This window comes from Littorina saxatilis, linkage group LG11 (genome assembly GCF_037325665.1).
Source record: "Littorina saxatilis isolate snail1 linkage group LG11, US_GU_Lsax_2.0, whole genome shotgun sequence".
Taxonomy (NCBI): domain Eukaryota; kingdom Metazoa; phylum Mollusca; class Gastropoda; order Littorinimorpha; family Littorinidae; genus Littorina; species Littorina saxatilis.
Genome location: NC_090255.1, coordinates 12,271,384 through 12,295,734, shown reverse-complemented (window position 1 = coordinate 12,295,734; position 24,351 = coordinate 12,271,384). Strand labels below are relative to the sequence as shown.

Below are 24,351 nucleotides of genomic sequence, written 5' to 3'. Positions count from 1 at the left end.
GGCCAGTGTGGCCCCAGGCCAAATAAGTTAGTGTCGACCCCTGCACACACACTAACACTAACACTAACACTAACACACACACACACATATACACACACACACACACACACACACACACACATATATATACTTACACACACACACACGCGGGCGCACACATACACACACACACACTGATACACACACACACACACACACACACACACACACACACACACACACACACACACACACACACACACACACACACAGATGAGAAAAACAAATACAAAAAGACAATCAGTTAACTCCTGGTTCTGAGAGCATTAAATACTACCAGCAACGTCATCTACGTTACTGTCCGGACGTACTTTTTAAGAACATAGATTTATTTTAAAAGTATGAGCAAGCTTTTTCTAATCATATGCACTATCATTTTAAAGACACAACCATCACTGCTGTTGCTGCAGTCAGATTTGTGCAAGAGGAATTCCTTGTGAGTCTTCACCATGGAGTCCGGACATAGATACCCAATCGTCAAAGCAGATTAAGACCGTTGGATTGAAGACGTCAAACATACAGTCTAGCTAATGCAAGCGAATTCTGTGCCATACGGGGCTAAAACGCTTCGCATAACAAAAACAAGTCGCGTAAGGCGAAAATACAACATTCAGTCAAGTAGCTGTCGAACTCACAGAATGAAACTGAACGCAATGCCATTTTTCAGCAAGACCGTATACTCGTAGCATCGTCAGTCCACCGCCCACGGCATAGGCAGTGAAATTGACAAGAAGAGCGGGGTAGTAGTTGCGCTGGGAAGGATAGCACGCTTTTCTGTACCTCTCTTCGTTTTAACTTTCTGAGCGTGTTTTTAATCCAAACATATCATATCTATATGTTTTTGGAATCAGGAACCGACAAGGAATAAGATGAAAGTGTTTTTAAATTGATTTGGAAAATTTAATTTTGATAATAATTTTTATATATTTAATTTTCAGAGCTTGTTGTTAATCCAAATATAACATATTTATATGTTATTGGAATCAGCAAATGATGGAGAATAAGATGAACGTAAATTTGGATCGTTTTATAAAAAAAAATTTATTTACAATTTTCAGATTTTTAATGACCAAAGTCATTAATTAATTTTTAAGCCACCACGCTGAAATGCAATACCGAAGTCCGGGCTTCGTCGAACATTACTTGACCAAAATTTCAACCAATTTGGTTGAAAAATGAGGGCGTGACAGTGCCGCCTCAACTTTCACGAAAAGCCGGATATGACGTCATCAAAGACATTTATCAAAAAAATGAAAAAAACGTCTGATGATATCATACCCAGGAACTCTCATGTCAAATTTCATAAAGATCGGTCCAGTAGTTTGGTCTGAATCGCTCTACACGCACGCACACACACACACACACACATACACCACGACCCTCGTCTCGATTCCCCCCTCGATGTTAAAACATTTAGTCATAACTTGACTAAATGTAACAAACACATTCTACGCTGTAGCATATTACGGTCTACTTTGACTACCAAACACAGCATTCAGATTTTAAATTAGAAGGCTCAAACACTAATTCTGAAACCTTTCTCGTGTGCTATTCAACTCCGATAACGAACGCTGTAGCTCTCGGCTCAATTTCAAATCGGTATCTCTTGGAATAGCGCATGAAATACTCAGTGTCAAAAGGTAGGACGAAAACTAGGAGTCGCACAAAGTGCGTCACAATGAGAATTACAGTCTGGGATTCCTACTCAAAACACAGCCGCTTTCAATTTGAGTAACTCAGCGCTCAAACGTTTATTTTAAGGTATTCCTGGTGTGTGGTCACATAATTACAACGGCCAACCTCAACTGTATAGCTTTTGGGGCGATTTGAGACAGTTTTCTTGTTGGATATTATTCCTTTGAATATTGAACGTATAACTCTCGCTAGTCGTTTAACCTTTAATTCTAAAAACTAAGCAATGCGTTTGAGGGCAGCTCTTTGTGATGAGGCGTTTTGTTGTAAAACCAATTATATGACTGAAAAGGAAATGTATTCCCCTATCTTATTGTGAAAACTAATTAAGTTTACATGATGTAGTGTCTGTAAAGTGGAACCTGTAACACATACACCCCCCGCAATCAAATTAGCAAATTCAAGGTTCCCGCTCAACTCTATTATGCCGTAAAGTAAGTGTCATGAATGTGTTGTTTGTTTTTCCAGGGCAGGCAAGGGCAGTTTGAAAGATACCTTTTTTCAGGCATTGCATATATATAATACAATTCATTTAAGTAGCAACTGTGTCATTTGTTGCATACTTCGAGACATATGACAATGGACTTTACAACGAACCTTGAAACATTAAGGATGTACCTGTTCAAACGGAGAGTGATTAAGTTTTGATGCTTGAAATTGGAATCATGAATTTCCGGACATTTACATTGAAATCCAAGGTTGACATGCACCAAGCAGTTGACCTTGCCATAAAGCCACGCTCAGGTGAACGATGCCTAACGACAAATACGACTTAAGAATTAATGTGTCCAGACATTGAAACAGAGTAGCTTGCAATGGAACGCCCGAACAACAACCAGCCTCCCTACCGGTACAATACAAACATCGAGCCACCGATCAACCATCCACCACAACAACCACAATCCAGTCATGGAGGAAACACAGTTCAGCCTCCCCCGCCAGCACACATGTACAACCAGCATGCTTATAGTGACAACACCAACAATGTGGCAGGCACCAGCCAGCCTCCACAGCCAACACATTTCAGCCATGCTGGAAACACAGCTAGGCTCCCCCCACCAGCACACATGAACAACCAGACTCTCTTCTGGAACAATACAAACAATGCACCTTGCAACACTAACCCTCCACAGCCAACACCATTCAGCTGTGGAGGAAACACAGCTATACTTCCAGCGCGGGCACATATGAACAACCAGCCTCACCGTATAAACAGTGTGTCAGGGACATGCCAGCCTCCACATTTCGGCCAGGTTGTAAACACAGCTAGGCTCCCCCCACCAGCACATATGAACAAGCAGCCTCACAGTGTGCCATGGAACAGCCAACCTTCACAGCCTCTCACTCATGGACCAAACACAGCTATGCCAACACAGGTGAATCCAGTTTTTCAGTTAAATCTTGTTATTATTGTAGTAGTTGTTGTTGAAGTTGTAGTTTTACATGTTGTTGTTGTTGTTGTTGTTGTTGTTAATGTTGTTGTTGCTGTTGTTGATGTTGTTGTTGTTTTATGTCTGTCTGTTAATAGTGGTGTTTTTGTTGTTGTGTTGTTGTTGTTGTTGTTGTTGTTGTTGTTGTTGTTGTTGTTGTTGTTGTTGTTGTCGATTTCTGAAGTACTGGGTTCGTTGGTCCTCAAGCATTTCAATGTATCCTAATTTTCCCCCGTTTCTTTGACTTTGTGTCAAACATTTGTTCAGTTAAATGTTCTGTTTGCAAACTACATATTTAATTTAATATAATCATTCCCTTTTATTTCCGTCGTGAGATTAGCACACTGTGTTGGCTCTATCTTCCTAAACAATGGGTACATAAAGTTCCCGCAAAGAATGATTGAAATAGTGTCATTGTTCAACAGGATACATCAACTACCGTGAGACCTTACGTTCTGGGTTAGGTGTAACCATTTTAGAATTGAATAGACACAAAAAATACCCACTTTATTCTCATCATAAAACTTTGGTTTGCTGCCACATTGCTAACCCCTCTGCGACTGTTTCCTTGGTCGTTCATGCCTAATAAAACAAATCCTACAGATGTCAAACGAATGCTCAAATTATGACGGCCAAAAGAATTATGACTGGAGCTGAATTCAGAATTACAAGACTTATATGGCTGGTTCTAAATTACATTTAAATGTTGCTTGTTGAAATGTGTGAGCCTGAGTATGCACATACGACTTTAAGGTATACATGTTTCCTATCTGTTCTTCATTTGATTCCAGGGAAAATGGGCCTGTGCATTTTCAGCTAGTATTCCCGTTTGCTAATTGATTTAAAATTGTTGTGCCTTCTTCAATTTTTGATGTACCTATTTACTGATTCCCTGAAGGATATAGCTTAACATCGTGATTGTTTTCTGTATCAACAGACAACAGCAGGGTGTTCACTAGCACCTCTTCAGAATCATATCCAAGCATCTCTGGGCTTTTGGCTTCAGTGCGTGAACGAATGGTATCCTGACCGTCATAAGAAAACGTACTTTCTTCCGCACCTGTTTTTCCGTAAGACGCAACATCGCATCGCTGTCATAGACCATCTTGGCCACCTGCCTGTTCTTGTTCCTGAGCCACCACCTAAAAAGCCAAAGCTTGAACAAGTGCCGCTCTATCCTCCTCCGTTGGCCCAGACTCACCCAATCTTCCCTGTGGCCGGCAGTGTCTTCACTCTGCCACACAGTGATCCTGCACCACTACCGCGTTTTATCGAAACTGACGTCTTGGACGATGATGCGGCTGAACGCCTACTGAGATGTCTGCGAGTTCTGTCCAAGGAACATCACGAAGTTATGATGGTCATTTCTCAACTTGACTTCCGCAAATACTTGGACAACAACACTGACCCTATCAATGCAGCAAATAATGCAGCAGCTTGTGCCAACCTGCCGCGACCTGTCACGATGCAGCAACAGCAGCACCACGACGGGGACTTTGACGTGCTGATCATCCACCGCCACTACGGCCTGGTGGTATGCGAGGTGAAGGCCGTGGGAGCAGACAGGAGGAACACCCCCGATCTCAACCAGGCGGTGGTGGGCAAAGTACAGAAGGCAGTGAAGCAGCTTAACAAAGCCAAAACTGTGCTGAATCATCTTGTGTCAGACATGGTCCCTGTCCAGGTCACCAAGACCCTCGTCCTGCCCAACGTCACTTCCGCTGAACTGATGCAGGCACTCAGCACCGCCCCAAAGCTAAAACAGGTCAGTATCTTCTGTGTTCCAATAGTAGGTCAACAGATCTAACGTGATTTTAATGGTGGCCTGTTAATGGATTGTTTGTTTGTTTATTTGTTGCTTAACGTCCAGCCGACTACGCAGAGCCATATCAGGACGAGGAAGGGGGGGATGAAGGGGGCCACTTGTCAAGCGATTCCTGTTTACAAATGCACTAACCCATTACTTGTGTCCCAGCAGGCTTTAGTAAAACTAAATTAATACCTACTGGAAGATTACCAGTTTCCAGTATGTTAAAATAGGCTTAACCTATCTACTGCTGGACTTACATCAGAACACTAACAGATTAAACTATACATGAATCGCGAGACAAGCGGCAAGAGAAGAGATTTTTGGAAAAAATACAGGTGAATGAGCAAGAAGGCAGAAAAAAGAAAAGAATTCATGAAGAAAAAGAGAGCATGACAGGAAAGAGGAACCAAAAATCTACCTAACAGCAAACTAGAAAGCTCCTGCGGTTCCAAAAACAGGAGGGGCTTTTAATTTCATAACCGCAGTGCCCCACTGCGGGACTGTTAATGGAAGAGATATTGATGCTGCAAATATGCGTTGATACCATTGCATGTTGTATCTCTTCTTTTATCTAATTACCTTTTTTGTTTTAATTGTCTTGTTATCATGGCAATGCATCCCAATACATTACCTGCTATTCAGACATGGTCGTGTGACAGAGTTTTCTTCCACACGAGATTACGTTGATTGTATAACGAAGCCGTCAGGCCGTCAGCCTCGCATTCTTTAACACGTCTTTCTGTGTTTGCATGCGCGAAAATAAATGTTTGTTCTTTTCGGGATCTTTGTCATGTCTGTTCAGAACTCTGTCCTTCTAGATTCAGACCAACATGCCTCGTGAGCGAGCCACTTTCCAAGGGCAGCTAAATTCGCGTATGGAAACAGTACTGTCGTCTGGGATGCCGTTTTCAGTATTGTCAGCGTTGAAGAATTTGTAAAGAGAAGAAACGATAACAGGAGGAGAAATGAAAGTCGCGTCGTGTGTGCATTGTTGGGCTTTTGCAGGGACGATTTTGAGTTTGAATCCGTTCTTGCCATGCCTCAAAGCGTGTAACATACAATCTTCAGGCATGGAAATTGAAAATTTAAAAAAAAAGGCTGAAAAGTTTATAACTGAAGACGCGAAGCGTCAAATCGACGGCGCGAAGCGCCTAGCCTTACTAGGGGGGTCCGGGGGCATGCCCCCCCCCCCCCGGAAATCTTTTTCTCCAAAGAACCCAGATGGTGCAATCTGGTGTCATCTAAGCTCCAAGTTTGCCATTAAATTCTGTTTTTAGAATCAGAATTTTTAATACAAAAATGTACCAATTTTTGCTTTTTTGAAGAAAAAAATATATACATGTATTATATGGTTGAAATTTGTTAAAAAATTGATCTGTTGAGACAAACAGGAAAATGTAACTTGTAACACAATATCTGCAATCTGGTTTACTTTCAAACATAAAAGTTCAAGTAACTGAGGCGGGCGGTAGCAGTGCGTGAACAAAGTACGAAAAGTTTTCGCGGGCTTTTGCGCAAAGGCCAAAGTAACCGGTGCTTTTTTTGTGTGCCTCCCCCCTTTATTTTTTCGGCGGACACTTTTGCATTTTCGGCGGAACAAAAAAAAAATTCAGCGGAAATCCGCCGTTCGGCGGACAATTCCCATGCCTGTTATCTTGCACACGTTTGCTTTAGTAGTGGCAAAGAAGGAAAGCGTGTGACATTCCGTGATATTAACGTTTTGGTAAGCACGAACAAGATACAAATAGTTACAATCACAGGTATATGATCTACACGTTCTTATTGCCCTTTATTGGTTCTTTCGACTCCCGTCTTTAACCTCTTGCTTCCCTTTATACAATAAACCGACCATAGAACGTCGTCTTCCCGAACTCTGTTGTCAAAATCTCCAAAACCGGGCCGTTTGGTATTGTGCGCAGGGAAGTCCTTTCATGCAATGTCATCATCGCCCTCAGGTGATTGGTCAATGCCTGTCGGAGCCGGACCACTACATTATGTCTGTCACACAAGATTGTAAGGCTACTTGCTTTCCAAACGGATACGAAGTGAACGGGGGTATAGGGTTAGTTATCAACTTAACTTACCTCGAACAGTGAGATCGACAGAACGTACAGTACACAAAATACGAACGGAGAAACTCTGAAACCTACGAATCAAAACATGCTCAAGAACTCACGTGTAATATTCGAAGTTATAACTTCTGTGTTTAACCCCGGAGAAGTGTCTGCCGTGTTTGCTCAATCGGTAGACGCTCGACCACCTAAACTGATTAAACGGTCACGGGCTTCTATTTCTTAGTTGGCAAGAATATGTTTATTTTTCTTAATTTTCAACTTTTCCTTATTTTCTGAACGCGAAATTCTTGTATTTTATTCATTTCAATCTATTTCAAATGTTTTGATTGGTGCATTTAACATCGAATTTATGAAAGGGTTGCATCGTTATCGAGTAATTTCAGTGGACGATTTCCCGTCGACTACTAATTATGATGTTCTTTTGTTACAATGAAAAATAAAATTAACAACAGCAAACAAAAAACTAAAAAACAATAACATACAAGACGTTGACTTAATAGGAATCGCTTAACGTTCACTTGGTACAATTATTAACCTGAACAGAATAAAGTGTGATTGAATTAATTGAAGAAACTTGCGGTTTTGTTTTCAAACACATTTTAAACTACTTTTATTTTAAAAGTACATGTAGTGATTATGTTGAACCAGCCGTTAAATTGATAGTGTCAAATAGTAAATTCAAAAACATAAAATATTCATCTTTTTCAACAGGATTTAGTTACCTGTCTGGACGCAAACAACATACCAGAGGCCATCCGCCGATGTCTGTGCGCGGACCAGATACCGACCAATGCAAATCTCGAGTCCTTGTGTAACCAAGGCGACAGCCCAGGTGATACCAACCAATCCACGTCATCCAGCCAGACGTCTGTCAGCCCGACCTTTCCCCTGTTGTCCTCCTGGTGGGAGAACATGACGTCACTGGGGGCCGGACCAGACCCAAAGATGTCAGACACAGTCTACGACAAGCTTCTAGCAAGGTGAGTCATTTTGCACGCACTACACACTGGAGCGAGGAAGGTAGGCGGAGGGGGTGGGGGTGGGGGGGGGGTGGGTTAGAAACAAGTACACGCATTGCCTCTGATTAATTTCACTCCCAAAAACGCAGTTATAGATTTGTAAAACAAAACAAGTGTTGCATACTTCTTCTTCTTCTTCTTGTCGTTCGCTGTTTGATCGTCAGTCCGGACTGCAGGGCGAAACGTGCTGTCCTCTCCAAGTCCTCTCTGGGGCCGTATAGCTTCTTTTGTAGCGCTGTCTCCTGTGTTGCATACAGAACGTTGCATTGTTTGATCAAGTAGGTAGGAAACATTTCTGTGTGTCTGTCTCAGCGTCTGTCTCTCTGTTACCCTTTGTCTCGGCCTGTTTGTCTACCTGTCTGTCTCTAAGTTTCTCTCACTCATTATGATGGCAGTTCTACCTGGTAACGGGTACCAATATCATTACGGCGATATATGGACTAAATGCAGGTGGATTTTGACACAATTTTGAGGAAAGATAGCTAGAACCCCATTTATTCAGCAGGTATTATTAAATAAAAATCCATTGGTTTAATACTGAACTGGGTTACATGAATAAACGTAAATTTTCATTTTGGCAGATACTGTGAACGTATTGTGAACTCTGTGTCGCCCTTGTAGTTTTATATATTAGGCAAAGAGCTTTGAGACTGCACAGATATTTAGTTAATGAGTTTGTTAGGATCCTGAACCTAATTATGCAAGCTGTCAGTGAAAATATCATCATGTTATGTACATGCCCATTTCGGTAAAAAAAAAATTGTTTTATTTATTTCAACCACTTTAACTTGCCCAACACTGAAATTTAGTCAACATTACAGTCTTTTGGGGAGGTTTAGCATCCTGCCCATGCTGTAAACAAAACGTGTGCCAAATTTGAACAGTCTATCTTGAATAGTTCAGAAGATATCCATGTAAACCAACTGAAAGTGTGCGATTGTCGCTAACTTTTCTACACCTAATTTGACATCAAATTTGTCGAACGACACCAGTGATGCAAAAGAAGGTGAAAAACACATCGAAAGACTCACATTTTGCTCTGCAGGAAGTGACAACTTAGACAAGATGGCGGAGAGCAGTCCTTCACTGCCGAGGGAGCGGTTATTATTTTACAGGCAAAGGCGGTGAAATAATATGGTGTTTGGTGTTTATATTCGGAGGCTATTATAATTATAGGGTCACACTCTCAACCACATCAGTATAACATCAGACAGACGAATGTCTATCACTAAGTTTATTCATTAAAGTATAGATCATAAGATATAAGCAGCATACAGTAACAGAGCTTAGCACAGAGTGAAACTCATTAGCATAAGGATGCTGTGCTGGCCGAAGTCTAGGGTGCACAATGTACTCTTATTTTAACTGATGATACCAGACCGTGGGAAGAGGTCTGAGAGATAACAGTCAGGAGGGGCTGGGTGGTGGCACAGTTGATGGTACTACATCCCCTCTCTTTCGGAAAGCAAGTATAACACACTGTAGATATCTTTAACATAGTGTCACTTCTTGCTGAGTAATACAGGATAACCTACAACCACAACAAATATTATATTATCAACACCAAGGGTGATAGGATCTAGGAACTGTTCTTGGACTGTTTTCACAAGAGTCATGGTTGCAGTGGCTGAGGACGCAGAAACGCTACTAGCAAGGGTCTTCTTGAAAGCTGGTGGTGCTGGTTGGCATTGTTCTGCATTAAATCAGTGTCACAGATAGTAGAGTACTTCACTTTGTTGAAACCACGAGATAGTGACTAATTGAAAGTAATGTCTCGAGTAGTTCATACAGTACTTTCACTTTGTTCAGCCCGTTCTTTGACTTTTTCTTGTTACCAGTTTGTATTACTCATTGTTTGAATGAGTCGCTGTGGTTGTTGTGTGTGTCTGTTGGATCGTCGAAGGGTTGGTGGAACTGTCTACTCGGTGTTGTGACAGCGTTGGGCTGTGTTGTTCACAGGTTGTGGGGTGTCTTGGCGAGGCGGTTTGAGGCTGGCATCTTGTTGTTGTTCTGCCAAGGGGAGGCGTTTCTGAGTGGTGGGCAGGTCTGATTGACAGTACTACAGGCGGCTGATAGCGATGTCGTGTTTTTGTGTCCATTCATCGGAAATGGGAGATTTTGCACATTGATACCCCTTCATTGAAGCTAAATATCTCGAAAACGGTTGAGTTTAGGCAAAAACAAATTGCTGCAGGTATATTTGTTGTTATTTTTGCATCTAAACATCCCATCATAATTTGAAAAGGAAAACACCCGATGTTTGGTCATTGTTTAGGTAGAACTGCCACCTTCACTCTCTGTCTTTGTTTGTCTTTCAAGAAATTGTGTGCTTGCTGACTTAGTGGCTAGATTTTAGCTTTTCCATTCACGGGGGTTTATACATGCAGGCACTCAGACACACATATCTACCCACACATGCACAAGCACACGGGATGGTGACAACGCGCAGGACTCGAGCAACTGGTACTGCACAAAGATAATGAACGTTTTAAACATTTTGCTATTGAATCAAATCGTCATGAATCAACTCATGATCATACAACACACTACCTCTCGTCATGCAGAAGAAGAAAGTCCGGTACTACACACAGCACACTTCATTCACAATCATTGGAACCGCTGTGCACAACGCATGTCCTCGAAGTAAAACACGAACGTCCTGGAAGTTGGTATAGTCCAAAACGAAGCACATTTCTCAATTCTCTGACGAAGGTTCACGTCAGTTTCCATCAGTTTCCTCTCCACGGGCATTGGATTCTCAGACCAAATATGTATAACTAAACTATTTGCCATCATCAAACTAACTTCTACGTGCCTATTCATTCCAACATATACAACACACATTTCCATTCGCATGATTTTAAGTTTTTTCATCAGCGTTTAATAATCAATGTTTGACGTTAATTATGATTTTTCTTTGTTTAGATTTTGCGGTCCCGCCACAACGGTGGAGGTCCCCACAGTGACAGCCCCACGCAAAGCAATGGCCAAACCAGGAAAATACACCCCAGCAAGCAAAGTCCTGAGAACAGAGGGCGAGGCTGTGGCAGAAACCGGTCTCATCCACTCCTTGCTGGCTCTCTACCCAGACCAGGTCGACCTCCTCAGTGACAACACTCTGTGTTGTGTTCATCTGCGAGGACCACCAGGTACCGGGAAGACAATCGTTCTTGTCCTCAAGGCCATCCAGTGGCTTCACCAAGGTCACGATGTTCACGTGGTCAGCGTGACGAAAGAAAGCCGCGCTGTGTCCATTCTGATTGAACGACAGCTGCAGTGTGTCCTTTGTCAGAATCCGGCGTCTGGCATTGGCACTGTGCATCGTCATGATGTGAATCGCGACATTGATGATGTTGTGAACAAGCTGGCAGCACTAGCTTCTGATGGGGAGCTCTACGTCATTGCAGACGAGGTTTTTGAGGGTCCAACAAAGTACCGCCGGTATGTTTCTGCATGTCACATTAGTTCAATTGGAACATTTGCTGAATGAGGGAAAACAACTTGTCCATATCCGCTACATGTGGTCTGTTTCTCACTTGAAAGTGTAATTAAACACGAGAACATGTCGATGCTATCAACACGGTGAACTATGTGGAGGGACACCGCGGTTCTCAATGATACGGTTCAGCGCAAACATCGTTTTATCTAAACCTAAAGCACACGCGTGCGTCTTTTGGCTATCGACACGCCAACATTGGAAGCTATTGGTAACGTATCTTGAAAGGGGCAGATAACGCATTAAAAAGCGTAAGTGGGTTTTTTGTTTCCTCGCACGCACACACACACACACACACACACACACACACACACACACACACACACACATACACACACACACATGTATACATACATGGATACGCACACACACACACACACACACACACACACACATACACACAATCAATCAATCAATCAATATGAGGCTTATATCGCGCGTATTCCGTGGGTACAGTTTTAAGCGCAGGGATTTATTTTGTAATTTTTTATTTGATTTATTTTATGCAATTTATATCGCGCACATATTCAAGGCGCAGGGCTTTATTTATGCCTTGTGAGATGGAATTATTTTTACACAATACATCACGCATTCACATCGGCCAGCAGATCGCAGCCATTTCGGCGCATATCCTACTTTTCACGGCCTATTATTCCAAGTCACACGGGTATTTTGGTGGACATTTTTATCTATGCCTATACAATTTTGCCAGGAAAGACCCTTTTGTCAATCGTGGGATCTTTAACGTGCACACCCCAATGTAGTGTACACGAAGAGACCTCGGTTTTTCGTCTCATCCGAAAGACTAGCACTTGAACCCACCACCTAGGTTAGGAAAGGGGGGAGAAATAAAATTGCTAACGCCCTGACCCAGGGTCGAACTCGCAACCTCTCGCTTCCGAGCGCAAGTGCGTTACCACTCGGCCACACACACAAACACACATGCACACACACAACACACACATGCGAGCTTAGCTCCAAAGTGTGTGTAAGAACCTCTTTACGTTCAGTTGTGTACTGCCATAATGCCGATGCGAATGACCAAGTGAGTAACAGGTGAACAAAATGAGAGCAAAGGTTTTATCTTTTCCTGGAGAAAACATCACCAATACTTGACCATGAAAACAACAAACGCAGGAACAGTCCCAATGCAGAAATGACGTCTGATTTGACAATTACATCAGTACCAGCTATTGTGTTTTCAGCGTAGCAATAGGGTCCGATATTTAGACGAGACAAGTATAATGCCGACGAGTCGAAGACGAGTTGCATTATACTTGTTCGAGTCTAAATATCGGACCCTATTGCTACGCTGAAAATACAATAGCGATTATATAGCAGCTGCTGTTCTGACCTTGATTTGTTGTTCCAAACTTACAAAATGACAGTTTTTGCGTCGATGCGTTGATCTCAGGTTTTGATAGCAGACGCCGTTTCTTATGCGCATTAGTTTTGCGCAGGCGCCACACTGACTTTGGAAAAAAACTCGATTTGACAACACAGCTGTTAAACAGCTTTTTATTAGTTCATTCGTACACAACAAAAAGAAGTTTGAGTTTTTTTAATTTTGAACAAGACTACTAATGAAGAAGACCAAAACACAACATCAACGGAAAACTAGAAACAACTGAAGAACTAGGATGCAACAGAACTCAGAACTCAGAAAATGTAATCGCCAAAACTTGACAGTTCATTGCGATGGGGTGGTTGGGGGAAGAGGGAGACCGGTAGTGTCCGAGTCAGTTTGTGTATTGCCCGTTGGCTTTATGCTTTGCAAGTAACACCGTTCTCCCAAATTTCAAGACGAGAACAAAAGTCCCGATCGAATCGCACGAACGAACATCGAATTTAAACCGAACACCGAGATTGTCAGCTGAGGTAGAAAATCGCCACGTCCCTCAGCACAGACACTTCGTGTAGCACTGTTTGGAGTAGATCGGCGAACTTCCCTCTGTCTTCTTCTTCATCTTCTTCGTTCGTGGGCTGAAACTCCCACGTACACTCGTGTTTTTTGCACGAGTGGAATTGTACGTGTATGACCGTTTTTTACCCCGCCATTTAGGCAGCCATACGCCGTTTTCGGAGGAAGCATGCTGGGTATTTTCGTGTTTCTATAACCCACAGAACTCTGACATGGATTACAGGATCTTTTTCGTGCGCACTTGGTCTTGTGCTTGCGTGTACACACAGGGGTGTTCGGACACCGAGGAGAGTCTGCACACAAAGTTGACTCTGAGAAATAAATCTCTCGCCGAACGTGGGGACGAACTCACGCTGATAGCGGCCAACTGGATACAAATCCAGCGCGCTACCGACTGAGCAACATCCCCGCCCTAACTTCCCTCTGTCGACTGGTGACCCGTGCCGAAGTTTGTAGAGGTACTCCTTCTCTTCTTTTAGCATGTGACGAGCTGCCTGCTTGACCATCCAGTACGTGCCCGGCTGGTTCTTGTCTGTGACCAAAATGAAGTCGTCAGTTTTACAGATCAATGTCTGACTGTCGCCTGTGTTCTCACGAACCACCCGTTGAAAATAATTATTTCTGTGCACATTTGTTACTGCACGCACAGCGGCTGATCGGTCTTTCAATCCTGTCACATATTCCTTTATAGAACACAGAGTGTAGCCCAGGGGAGGAGAAGAGAACAGCTAATCCCTACAACGCGAGCAGACGGTAGCGAAGTTTTCAGTTTGGGTGAATGGCATTTATACTTGTCTCGTCATGAAGCGAATTTTTCAACCTCAGTTATAAAGGACTACATGAATGTTAGTGCCATGGGTTTTACATCAATACTTCAGAGGGGAAGTGGGGTATTTAGTGTGGAGTTACGAGATAAGAAAAGCCAAATGCGAAAGTTTGTGTCAGTCGGCAACCGAGCTCATACAAACACACAAAAACGGCTGTTCCGTTTTACTCCCCTGTTTGTACTACATCTTTCGACTTTGGGCATTTTGTGGTGTTTAGGGACAGAAAATAATTGGTTTAGTCCTGTTTCATCGGGAAGTTAGCAGAAAAGGGTATGCTATCGACATTTGTAAAGCTGAAAAACATTCCCGAGAAGAATTTCAAGTTGTCAGTGTAGGCCTATGCTGTTGTCGATTAAAACACCGTGTGGTACAGATGGGTAAACCGGAACCATGCGTCTTTTTTATTGACAATATGCTTTTGGATATTGGCAAAAATGGCCGACTTCCGTAGCATTATGCTTTGATGATCGGAAGAGACCATCCAATCACAGCCCCCGAATTCCCCCACGTGTCCATCAGAATAGCTATATTGCAGTATTCATACTGTTTACAAGGCCAAGGCGCGGAGGTTGATGCGTGCAGAGAGGCCGTTGATGATATGCAGTTAGTACATCTGTAAGAAAAGACAATTTCGGTTGCCGAGAGTACGGGAAAGATCATGTAGATCAACACTGTCGTAGAGCGGACAGAAAGACCGGGCTTGCGGGGGTCGTCGTCATGACGGTCACGTGGACACCAGCGCTCAAAGTAACCACACTCGTGTAGACCAGGAATGATCATCTGAAACATGTTGGCTTTCCTCTGCAAACACGCACATCATTAATGCAAACTTCAGCCCTGGTCTATTCGCATGCACATGTTTGCAAGCTTGACACTTGTGCAGAAGATAATGGTAGCAATGAGTTTCAACACCAACCAGCACTTTTTCCATCGGTTATCAAATTCACTATTTCTCCAGAAAAGGTGAATCTAACTAAAGGGAATGATAGGGATCTCTTCAAGCTTAAAATTTTTCCTGTGCCAGCCTCAGCATGAGCTATCCCGAAGGGAGATCTACGCGTAAAGCCGTGGTACTGTGGTGCAAAGACTGGGGTTTGCAGACACGAGTTAGTGGGAAGATCTTTGGTCCCACTGGCCTGCTGAAGAACGATCCAGTTCAAGATAACGATGAGGAACATGTTGAACTTTACAGTGTGGCGACAGCAAGATGCGTTCCCGTCCCAATCAAAGACAAATGGAATAAACAACTGACCGGTATTCACCGTATTGAGAAAGATGGCATCATGCATGGGGTGAACAACAACTGTATCAGTGTGGATTTCCTCAGACTTATTTTGAGCGCAAAAGTCTCCACTTGATGTTACCAACTATACACAATACCAAAGTCGTCACAGAATGTTGGCACAACTCATTTTAAAACCGCCCTGATATGGCTCTTCGTGGTCGGCTGGGCGTTAAGCAAACAAACAAACAAACTCATTTTAAACAGCTTCTCAGCAGAAAGCCAAAACTGATTATTTCAAATATAGAGATAGTCTTTTTATTTGTACCGGATATGGATATAAAGATAAAATAATGTTAAATCATATACTGTCCATCGTATTTATGAGAATATTTCTCATGATTTACTTAGTCTAAAGCACAACAACACCAAAATTGCCAAGAATCGATTTACGCCAAATGTTTAGAACGGCGACAATATTGCATTAAAGCTAGCGAGATACACAGTCTTTTCCACACTGTGCTTCTCTTTGGGATTCTGACAGGAACCTATATATATAGGCGTATATATAAAAAGAGAGCTTGCATTGTGACAACCTTCATCATTTCCTTTGGACGTTACAACAGTTTTCGGTTTGAGAGAGCGCATGAATATCAGTGTTGAACCACAGGAGTTTCAGAGGAAGACGACAGAGACGCTGAGAGGACTAGAAGGCTTTGATGAAATCATGGATGACGTTCTGATTCATTACTCGGCGGACAAAGAACACAGGTCGTCTAGAAATCATGAAATCTGGCTTTGAACTGAACAGAGAGGAATATCAGTTCATGAAGTAACAAATTAAGTCACATTGTTTGGGGCACACAATCCACGCAGACGGTGTCATACCGGATCCTGACAAGGTGACAGCCATCACTATGAACTCAGAACTATCAAAGGGTGCCACGAGACTGAGGCATGCTTGGTGTGATTACAGTTTAGGTCCTAGCTGTCATAAGTAACCTGTCAACAACAACTCTCACATATATTCTAGAGAACAAAACACACCGTTTAATTGCAATGGAGACTCCCATGTGCAACAAGATGCATTTGATCAAGTGAAGAAGCAGATCCGTAACCTATAACCTCTATTTATTCTACAGAGTCGAGCAACCTTCTATTGTCATGGGGTCCTGATTTGGCCTATTATGGTCCGCTGGACCCGAAAAGCAACAGCTAACTAACTTCTATGGTCATGCACACGTGTCTGAGAGCCGTCCTGCTTCAGAAAGACAACAAGGGTTGTTGTTTTCAAATTACATTTAGCTTATGTACATTGATCAGTCCAGAAAAGCTTTTCATGTGGCAAGATGTCAAAATATCTTGTTTGACTTGACTCATTTGAACGAACATCAAGCCCCTCGTACCACTGATCTGAACACAACATCTGAATGACGTACCACAAAGATGTCAGCGCATGCTAATAGGTATAATACGGGTCGATGCCACAGTATGCAATGTTACAAGTTGTCAACACAGGTTGTTGCACTTGACTCATTTGGGTGTACTGCGTTTTCATGCCACATTACGCAATGTTCCCGGGAAAGCACCAGGATTAGCAGATGCACTGAGCAGCAGAAGCACAGGCGCACGAAGTTGTGATCTGATCTTGGCCGGTCATCAGAGATCGCGTGTATTCCCCTTGAGTTGTGACAGGACAATGATCCTGAGTTAGCGGCAAAGTAGGTGGATGGCCAAAACAGGTCAAACCTTCCTCAATCACCGCCAAACTGGCAAATGGTGAGTTATCTATGACAGACCATTTGGTTGCCTTACACGACAGATTGTTGTGCCCACCAGCCACACGAAACATCCTCCACAAACTGCACACAACCAACCAGGATGAAAACAAATGCCGTGGAAATATTAAACAGACAATCCCAGCACAACCAAGAAGACAATCGTGATAACAACACCTCTCATCAGAAGAAAGCTGCACACGAACATGAGCTATTGGGATAGGTATAATTCCCTGCTAGACCTTGGTCACCAGGAGCTGATTTGTGCACAGCAAAGCATGTGCTCTCTAGTCCTAGTCATCACAGATTATTACGCCAGGTGGATTAAGATAAAGTCCATTGAACACTACAATGTAATTGAAGTACAGATTCAGGAAGAAGCAGGAAATCAGAACGCATGCGCACATTCGCACCTCTTCCTAAACTTGTTTGCACCGACGTACCGCAACTTTGTATGCCCTGTGAGTGTGTGTGTGTGTGTGTGTGTGTGTGTGTGTGTGTGTGTGTGTGTGTGTGTATGTGTGTGTGTGTTTGTGTGTGTGTGTTTGTGTGTGTGTGTGAGTGTGTGTGTTTGTGTGTGTGTGTGTGTGTTTGTTTGTTTGTGTGTATGTGTGTGTGTGTGTCTGTCTGTCTGTCTGTGTCTGTTTGTTTGTCTGTCTGTCTGTCTGTCTGTCTCTCTAAGTGTGTTTCTGTGTGTGTGCTCATCTTTCTTTTTTCCGTCCACGTACAATTTGTGTTATTCTACATGTCGTCCTTGTCCAGTGTAAACCTTGTGACTCAATGTTTAGTATTGTCTAACGGCTAGGACAGTCATGCTGTTCTCTGGCAATCTGTATCGAATCCCGCTTCAAGCTCGTCCGCTCACAGTACCCTTGTGTTACCTGAGCATATGCTTATTAGGCCCAAAAAAAAAATTGTCTGTTTAGGGTAACATGACCAAAAAAAATAGGGTCGGTAGGTAGGTAAAGTTGTTTTTTTTTTTTTTTTTTGTTTTTTGTAAATGCTATGTTGGCTGAACAGTCACTTCTTATATTTGATGAATACATGTTTCAAAACTAACGTATAAATAAAACAGAGAGAAAGGGAGAGAAAGAAACGCCAAATGTCTCTTTTTAGCATTTTTACCTCTTTTTTTTCTTTTTTTTTTTTTGAAATCAAAAAAAAGTTTTTGGGTCGGCGCCAAATCGATAGGGTCGGTCGGGTTACCCTAAACAGACAATTTTTTTTTTTGGCCTTATAGTGAATATATTTTATTTTCTGAGTAGATCCGTTTGTTTGCCCTCAGGCACTGAGAGAGAGAGAGTGAGAGAGAGAGAGAGAGAGAGAGAGAGAGAGAGAGAGAGAGAGAGAGAGAGAGAGAGAATCAGAATCAGAATGTTTTATTCGCGGAAACAATGGTTTCTAGCGAAAGGGTGTTGTGGGGTTGGGATGTCGACGTACAAAGCTTTCTGGATACCGAAACATGCACGATCGCGAAAAGATTCTCGCTACTGGAAGTCCGATAGCGAGTCAGTCTGTGCACACAGGTGTAGGGAGGTGCATGTCCGTCACACAGGTGTAGGGAGGTGCATGTCCGTCACACGGGTGTAGGGAGGTGCATGTCCGTCACACAGGTGTAGGGAGTTGCATGTCCGTCACACAGGTGTAGGGAGTTGCATGTCCGTCACACAGGTGTAGGGAGTTGCATGTCCGTCACACAGGTGTAGGGAGGTGCATGTCTGTCACACAGGTGTAGGGAGTTGCATGTCCGTCACACAGGTGTAGGGAGGTGCATGTCTGTCACACAGGTGTAGGGAGGTGCATGTCCGTCACACAGGTGTAGGGAGTTGCATGTCCGTCACACAGGTGTAGGGAGTTGCATGTCCGTCACACAGGTGTAGGGAGGTGCATGTCCGTCACACAGGTGTAGGGAGTTGCATGTCCGTCACACAGGTGTAGGGAGTTGCATGTCCGTCACACAGGTGTAGGGAGTTGCATGTCCGTCACACAGGTGTAGGGAGTTGCATGTCCGTCACACAGGTGTAGGGAGGTGCATGTCCGTCACACAGGGGTCTTTGTTCATTATTACCGCTTATCTCTTAACAGCTGTTAACAATGCAGGTCGAACATCAGCCCAGGTACAGTCTCACGACTGCCGCCAACACATTCAGGTCTCTGGTCGCCTGCCTTCTGTCTTCTGCGAAGTCGTCTTTGGTCAGAGGTTTCGACCTCTTCAGACAGCGCGTTGACAAGTCTTCCAGTTCTGTAACCTCTACTTTTTCCATTTTGATGTACCAATCAGTCACTTTCCTTTCTCTTAATATGCCGTATCTTAGCACGATCAGAGACTATAGAGTATACAGAGACGCTTCATCCTTCTTTGCGCTGCGGTGCGAAAGTGAGACCGGCCGCCAGCGCGCGGGAAAAGAGCCACTCCCTGCCGCACAAGGAAGTTCGCGTATAGTGGCTGCTGTCGGCTCTGTTTATATCACGTTTGTATTAACATACTGTCTGTTCTGTCCGACTGATAGTGCTGCAAAAAGTAACTGAACGAAAAAATATGTTTGTTTGTGAACATCCTTTTTAAATGACCATAAAAACACCGCAGAAAATGATGTAGATTAAAATTAAATCAAAATTACTCAGGCAATACCCGCTGCATCGCTGTAGTTATGCAAACATGATTCAAGTCAGTGTCTTTTCACGAACTAACCGTCGTTATTTTTGTGTGTTTTAGTCAAATACAAATACACACTGTATACATGGTCAGTTAAGCCTGAGAAAATATGTCAGGAATAAATCGTTAACGAAATAGTTCCCGGTCAAATCGGTAACTAAGGCATTTAGTCAACTTGGCGTCGTCCCAGCACCTCTAAACTGAAATGGGTAGTCAATTGCACGGAGCTAAGAAATTATCATGTAACTGTAAAATACAGCAACTTAAACAACATTATTGTGACCAAGCTGACTTTAATTAAAGAATCTTGATCAATCGATGATTGTCTTATTTCTTATCGGTTACTTAAGTTTCTTGTCCAGAAAGCTCTCTCTCTCTCTCTCTCTCTCTCTCTCTCTCTCTCTCTCTCTCTCTCTCTCTCTCTCTCTCTCTCTCTCTCTCTCTCTCTCTCTCTCTCTCTCTCTCTCTCTCTCTCTCTCTCTCTGAGTCAGTTACACACACACACACATACACACGCACACACTCACACACACATACACACACCGTGCACACATACACACACCCACACACACACACACACACACACACACACACACACACACACACACACACACACACACACACACACATGAATTGAGATGAATTAACGAGGTACGGACCGACTGGATGACACTTTGAACAGCCGCGGCATCGTCACAAGTATCAGTTCTAGTTTGAGAAGTTTTCGACAAGCTTTGCGTTTGGACGAAGAAGAGAATCAATTGTTCAGTTGTCCTTCAAAACAAAATTAAGCCTGATGCTGAACTGCACAATCGGATTGTTGAGCTTGTGTACAGTGTGTGTTTTCTCTGTTCTGGTGGAATACACGCAGTTCGACGCTACACTTTTTACTGATTTTCCGACATTTAACGAGAGAAAAAAACAAAAAAACAATCCTCACCTGCTCGCTTCCTTAGGAAATTTGAACATCCTGAAACCTTTGGCATGTGAGTTTGAGCAATTGATGGCCAAAGACCATGCCCCGCTGTGTTTTCTTTTTGGTGCGGCCATGGTTGTGCTGCACGATATCGCTACTGCTGTGGAAGGCGAAAGTAGGTTTTTACATGTTTCCGCGTGGTGGCGCCACAGGGCTTCCTGTTTCAATTTTCAGCGCCAAATGAAGCGTCTCTGTTAACTCTACAGTCTCTGGCACGATGTCGTCCGATTCGCATACAAGCACGTTCTGTTCAAAACGCTTGTCGAGCACCGCGTGGTGTATGGACTGGTTACGGCGGATGTCCCTCAGCCTTCTCTGCTTCTTCGTATTTGTCACTGCACCTACTTGTTCGTAGATATCATCTATAGGAACAAGTCGCGTAAGGCGAAAATACAACATTTAGTCAAGCTGTCGAACTCACAGAATGAAACTGAACGCACTGCAATTTTTCAGCAAGATCGTATACTCGTATCATCGCTTGTGGCAAAGGCAGTGAAATTGGCAAGAAGAGCGGAGTAGTAGTTGCGGTGAGTCTGAGCGTGTTTTTAATCCAAACATATCATATCTATATGTTTTTGGAATCAGGAACCGACAAGGAATAAGATGAAAGTGTTTTTGAATTGATTTCAAAAATTTAATTTTGATCATAATCTTTATATTTTTAATTTCAGAGCTTGTTTTTAATCCAAATATAACATATTTATATGTTTTTGGAATCAGGAAATGATAAAGAATAAGATGAACGTAAATTTGGATCGTTTTATAAAAACAAATTTTTTTACAATTTTCAGATTTTTAATGACCAAAGTCATTAATTTTTAAGCCACCAAGCTGAAATGCAATACCGAAGTCCGGCCTTCGTCGAAGATTGCTTGGCCAAAATTTCAATCAATTTGATTGAAAAATGAGGGTGTGACAGTACCGCCTCAACGTTTACAAAAAGCCGGATATGACGTCATCAAAGACATTTATCGAAAAAATGAAAAAAACGTCCGGGGATATCATTCCTATGAACTCTCATGTAAAATTTCATAAAGATCGGTCCAGTAGTTTAGTCTGAATCGCTCTACACACACACACGCACAGACACACACAGACACACACACAGACACACACACACACACACACACACACCACGACCCTCGTCTCGATTCCCCCTCTATGTTAAAACATTTAGTCAAAACTTGACTAAATGTAAAAAGCCAGCCTGTTCTGCACTGTTCTCAATAACACGTTCCTCTTCTTGTTACGGATGGTTTTTCGTGTAAGTGTCTGTGTGTATTTATGCTTCTATCAGAAAAATGCGTGTGCTACTCTGTTTACAAACTCCCGTCTCACACACACACAACACTCAAACAAGGCACAAAGACTGAACACAATTAATGCCCTTTGCCCTCGTACCTATATTGTAACATCAACACAAAAATACAAATATGTTATCTCTCATGCAGTCTACAAATCACTTGCATTCATGTATAAGAAGAATAATATCTTGAAACACGTCGGAGACTAACTGTCTCACGATAGACGAATTCCTCGTCTCACACAATTCTTCTGACGATTATGTTTCCTGTTTAACACAGTTTCACTTTACGCACATTTCACATGTCACGTAATTCTCAATTGACGACGTCTTCGTCTCACACAATCCTTCTGACGATTATGTTTCTTCAGTGGTAATTCACACATACAATGACTACTCACTCTTAAGCGGGTACATACTCTGGATCCATATCACCCACGACGAAATACAGCTCGTGGTGACTATGGGGTGAGGCTCCACCGGTTTCCAGAACTCCAGCGCTGATACAACCTTGCGCCCACAATCAACGGATTCGTGGCGCTAAGGAGGGAATGCCCGTCTCTCTCTCTCCCGCCGCCGAGTGGTGCCATTCGTCACTCCGACCGGGGTGCTGCGTAAAAAGTTTATGCTACCATAAATCATAAACTTTTCCACGAAATAATACTGCTATTTTTTCTCAATACTGTTCAATTATCCGTCAACTAACTTATGCTGTTATATTATTTACACCAGCTCATTTACAAGTAACTTCATTACCAAAAGAACATACAACATTCCTTTTCAAAATGGCTGACACAGCTCACGCTTCTCCAACCCAATTTACAACATGACTCTCACAGTCATTTCACAAGTCAATATTACTGAGCAAAATACAATTCAATAAATACCTGTATATTTACAGCATAGAATCACTCATGATTCTTCCACAACACGAGTCGTACGGTGTTCGACCTCAATGTTTGGTGAGCAGCGTTACAACCCAAACGTGGAGACATCCAGAAACACGTCTCTTCTCTTCAACTGTCGGGCACGCTCTAGCCTTCACAATCCAACAATGTTAACAATCTTCTCTCTCATTGGTCCATAGTAGCCAATGGAGATATGCTTTACAAAAATAGGTCACCTCATCTCAACAGGTGCTACTAGGATCACGCAGTCGAGCCGTGATAACTAAAAGTATGGCAAGCCAATCTGTACACATGTATTAAATACGTTTAATACTGAATTATGTACAAATCCATTTGTCACACTTCTGTACCCGAGTCCCCCTTCCGCAACGCCTTCCCCTTCCCCTCACTCATCTCTAAATCCACTGCACTTTCTTCCACCAAGTCAGTGTTTTTGTTTACATAGCACGCATGCATGTCAGCCAGTGACCCAGTTTCAAAGTCAGTCGCCCGCTCGGCGATATCTAATTCACGGTTTCCTCGTGCTGAATTGCCATTGTGGTGCAATGGTGACAGCGATGAAATGCTTGCTTGCTCATACTGTGTGTTACATCCGTCATATTTCTTGCCAACACTTTCCTTTCAGTCTGGCGTGGGAGAAAATAGGGGGGGTTGTGCGAAAGGGGGGACTTGCCTGTTGTTCCTGTTGTTGTTCCTGTTGTTTGGATCTTGTGTAGGCTTCGGCCCTCATCGCATCACGTCGTAACTGGCTGGGGGGCTTGCGACGAAACTGTTGGTTACTGGTTGAGTGAGCGGTAATGGCGGCTGTGCTGCTACTGGTCATTCGAAAAACAACGACTGTCTTGCTTCCTCCAGAGGCAACTTTCCAGGAAGTTAGCTGATTTTCGGCAAGCAGGGCCTCTAGCATGGCTTTTACTGCGGTTGGAAGTCCAACAACAGACATTGTGGTGAAGTAATGAAGAATTTCAAGCTGGAGAGATCGCAGCAGTGAAACAGAGAGAGAGAGAGAGAGAGAGAGAGAGAGAGAGAGAGAGAGAGAGAGAGAGAGAGAGAGAGAGAGAGAAAGAGAGAGGGATGGAACAGTTTAAAGGTACTGAATTCGAACTTGTCAAATCCAGGTGCACGGAGCCCCTGGGGCTTTTAGTCATACCTCAGGCAGCTATCCGTTAGAAGAACTACCAAGTTTCATTGACTTGCAC

The 24,351-nt window shown here is 43.0% G+C and overlaps 1 protein-coding gene and 1 long non-coding RNA gene across 3 annotated transcripts in view; one reads left to right on the top strand and one right to left on the bottom strand.

Moving 5' to 3' along the window:
- The window catches only part of LOC138979767 (uncharacterized), an 88,032-nt gene extending 64,593 nt beyond the window's left edge, over window positions 1-23,439 (bottom strand). Inside the window, exons 1-2 of one of the 2 annotated variants that reach the window (XR_011460125.1) lie at window positions 23,132-23,439; window positions 22,554-22,854 (exon numbers count right to left, since the gene is read on the bottom strand). This is a non-coding gene — a long non-coding RNA (uncharacterized lncRNA). Of the gene's footprint in view, window positions 1-22,324; window positions 22,855-23,131 lie in introns of those variants that run through there. The other variant, XR_011460124.1, reaches the window with a different exon arrangement.
- Window positions 2,372-11,577, top strand: LOC138979756 (uncharacterized). Its single transcript, XM_070352494.1, has 4 exons — window positions 2,372-3,107; window positions 4,099-4,926; window positions 7,758-8,026; window positions 10,991-11,577. The coding sequence occupies exons 1-4, from the start codon at window positions 2,547-2,549 to the stop codon at window positions 11,553-11,555; spliced, it is 2,223 nt and encodes a 740-aa protein (XP_070208595.1). The 5' UTR covers window positions 2,372-2,546; the 3' UTR covers window positions 11,556-11,577.
- Window positions 23,440-24,351: the final 912 nt, after the last annotated feature.

Bases quoted from the DNA above. Each gene is read 5' to 3' on its own strand.
- LOC138979756 (XM_070352494.1), top strand. From the start codon at position 2,547: ATGGAACGCCCGAACAACAACCAGCCTCCCTACCGGTACAATACAAAC. The intron at 3,108-4,098 runs GTGAATCCAGTT...CTGTATCAACAG, and splicing joins ACACAGCTATGCCAACACAG to ACAACAGCAGGGTGTTCACT. The intron at 4,927-7,757 runs GTCAGTATCTTC...CTTTTTCAACAG, and splicing joins CCGCCCCAAAGCTAAAACAG to GATTTAGTTACCTGTCTGGA.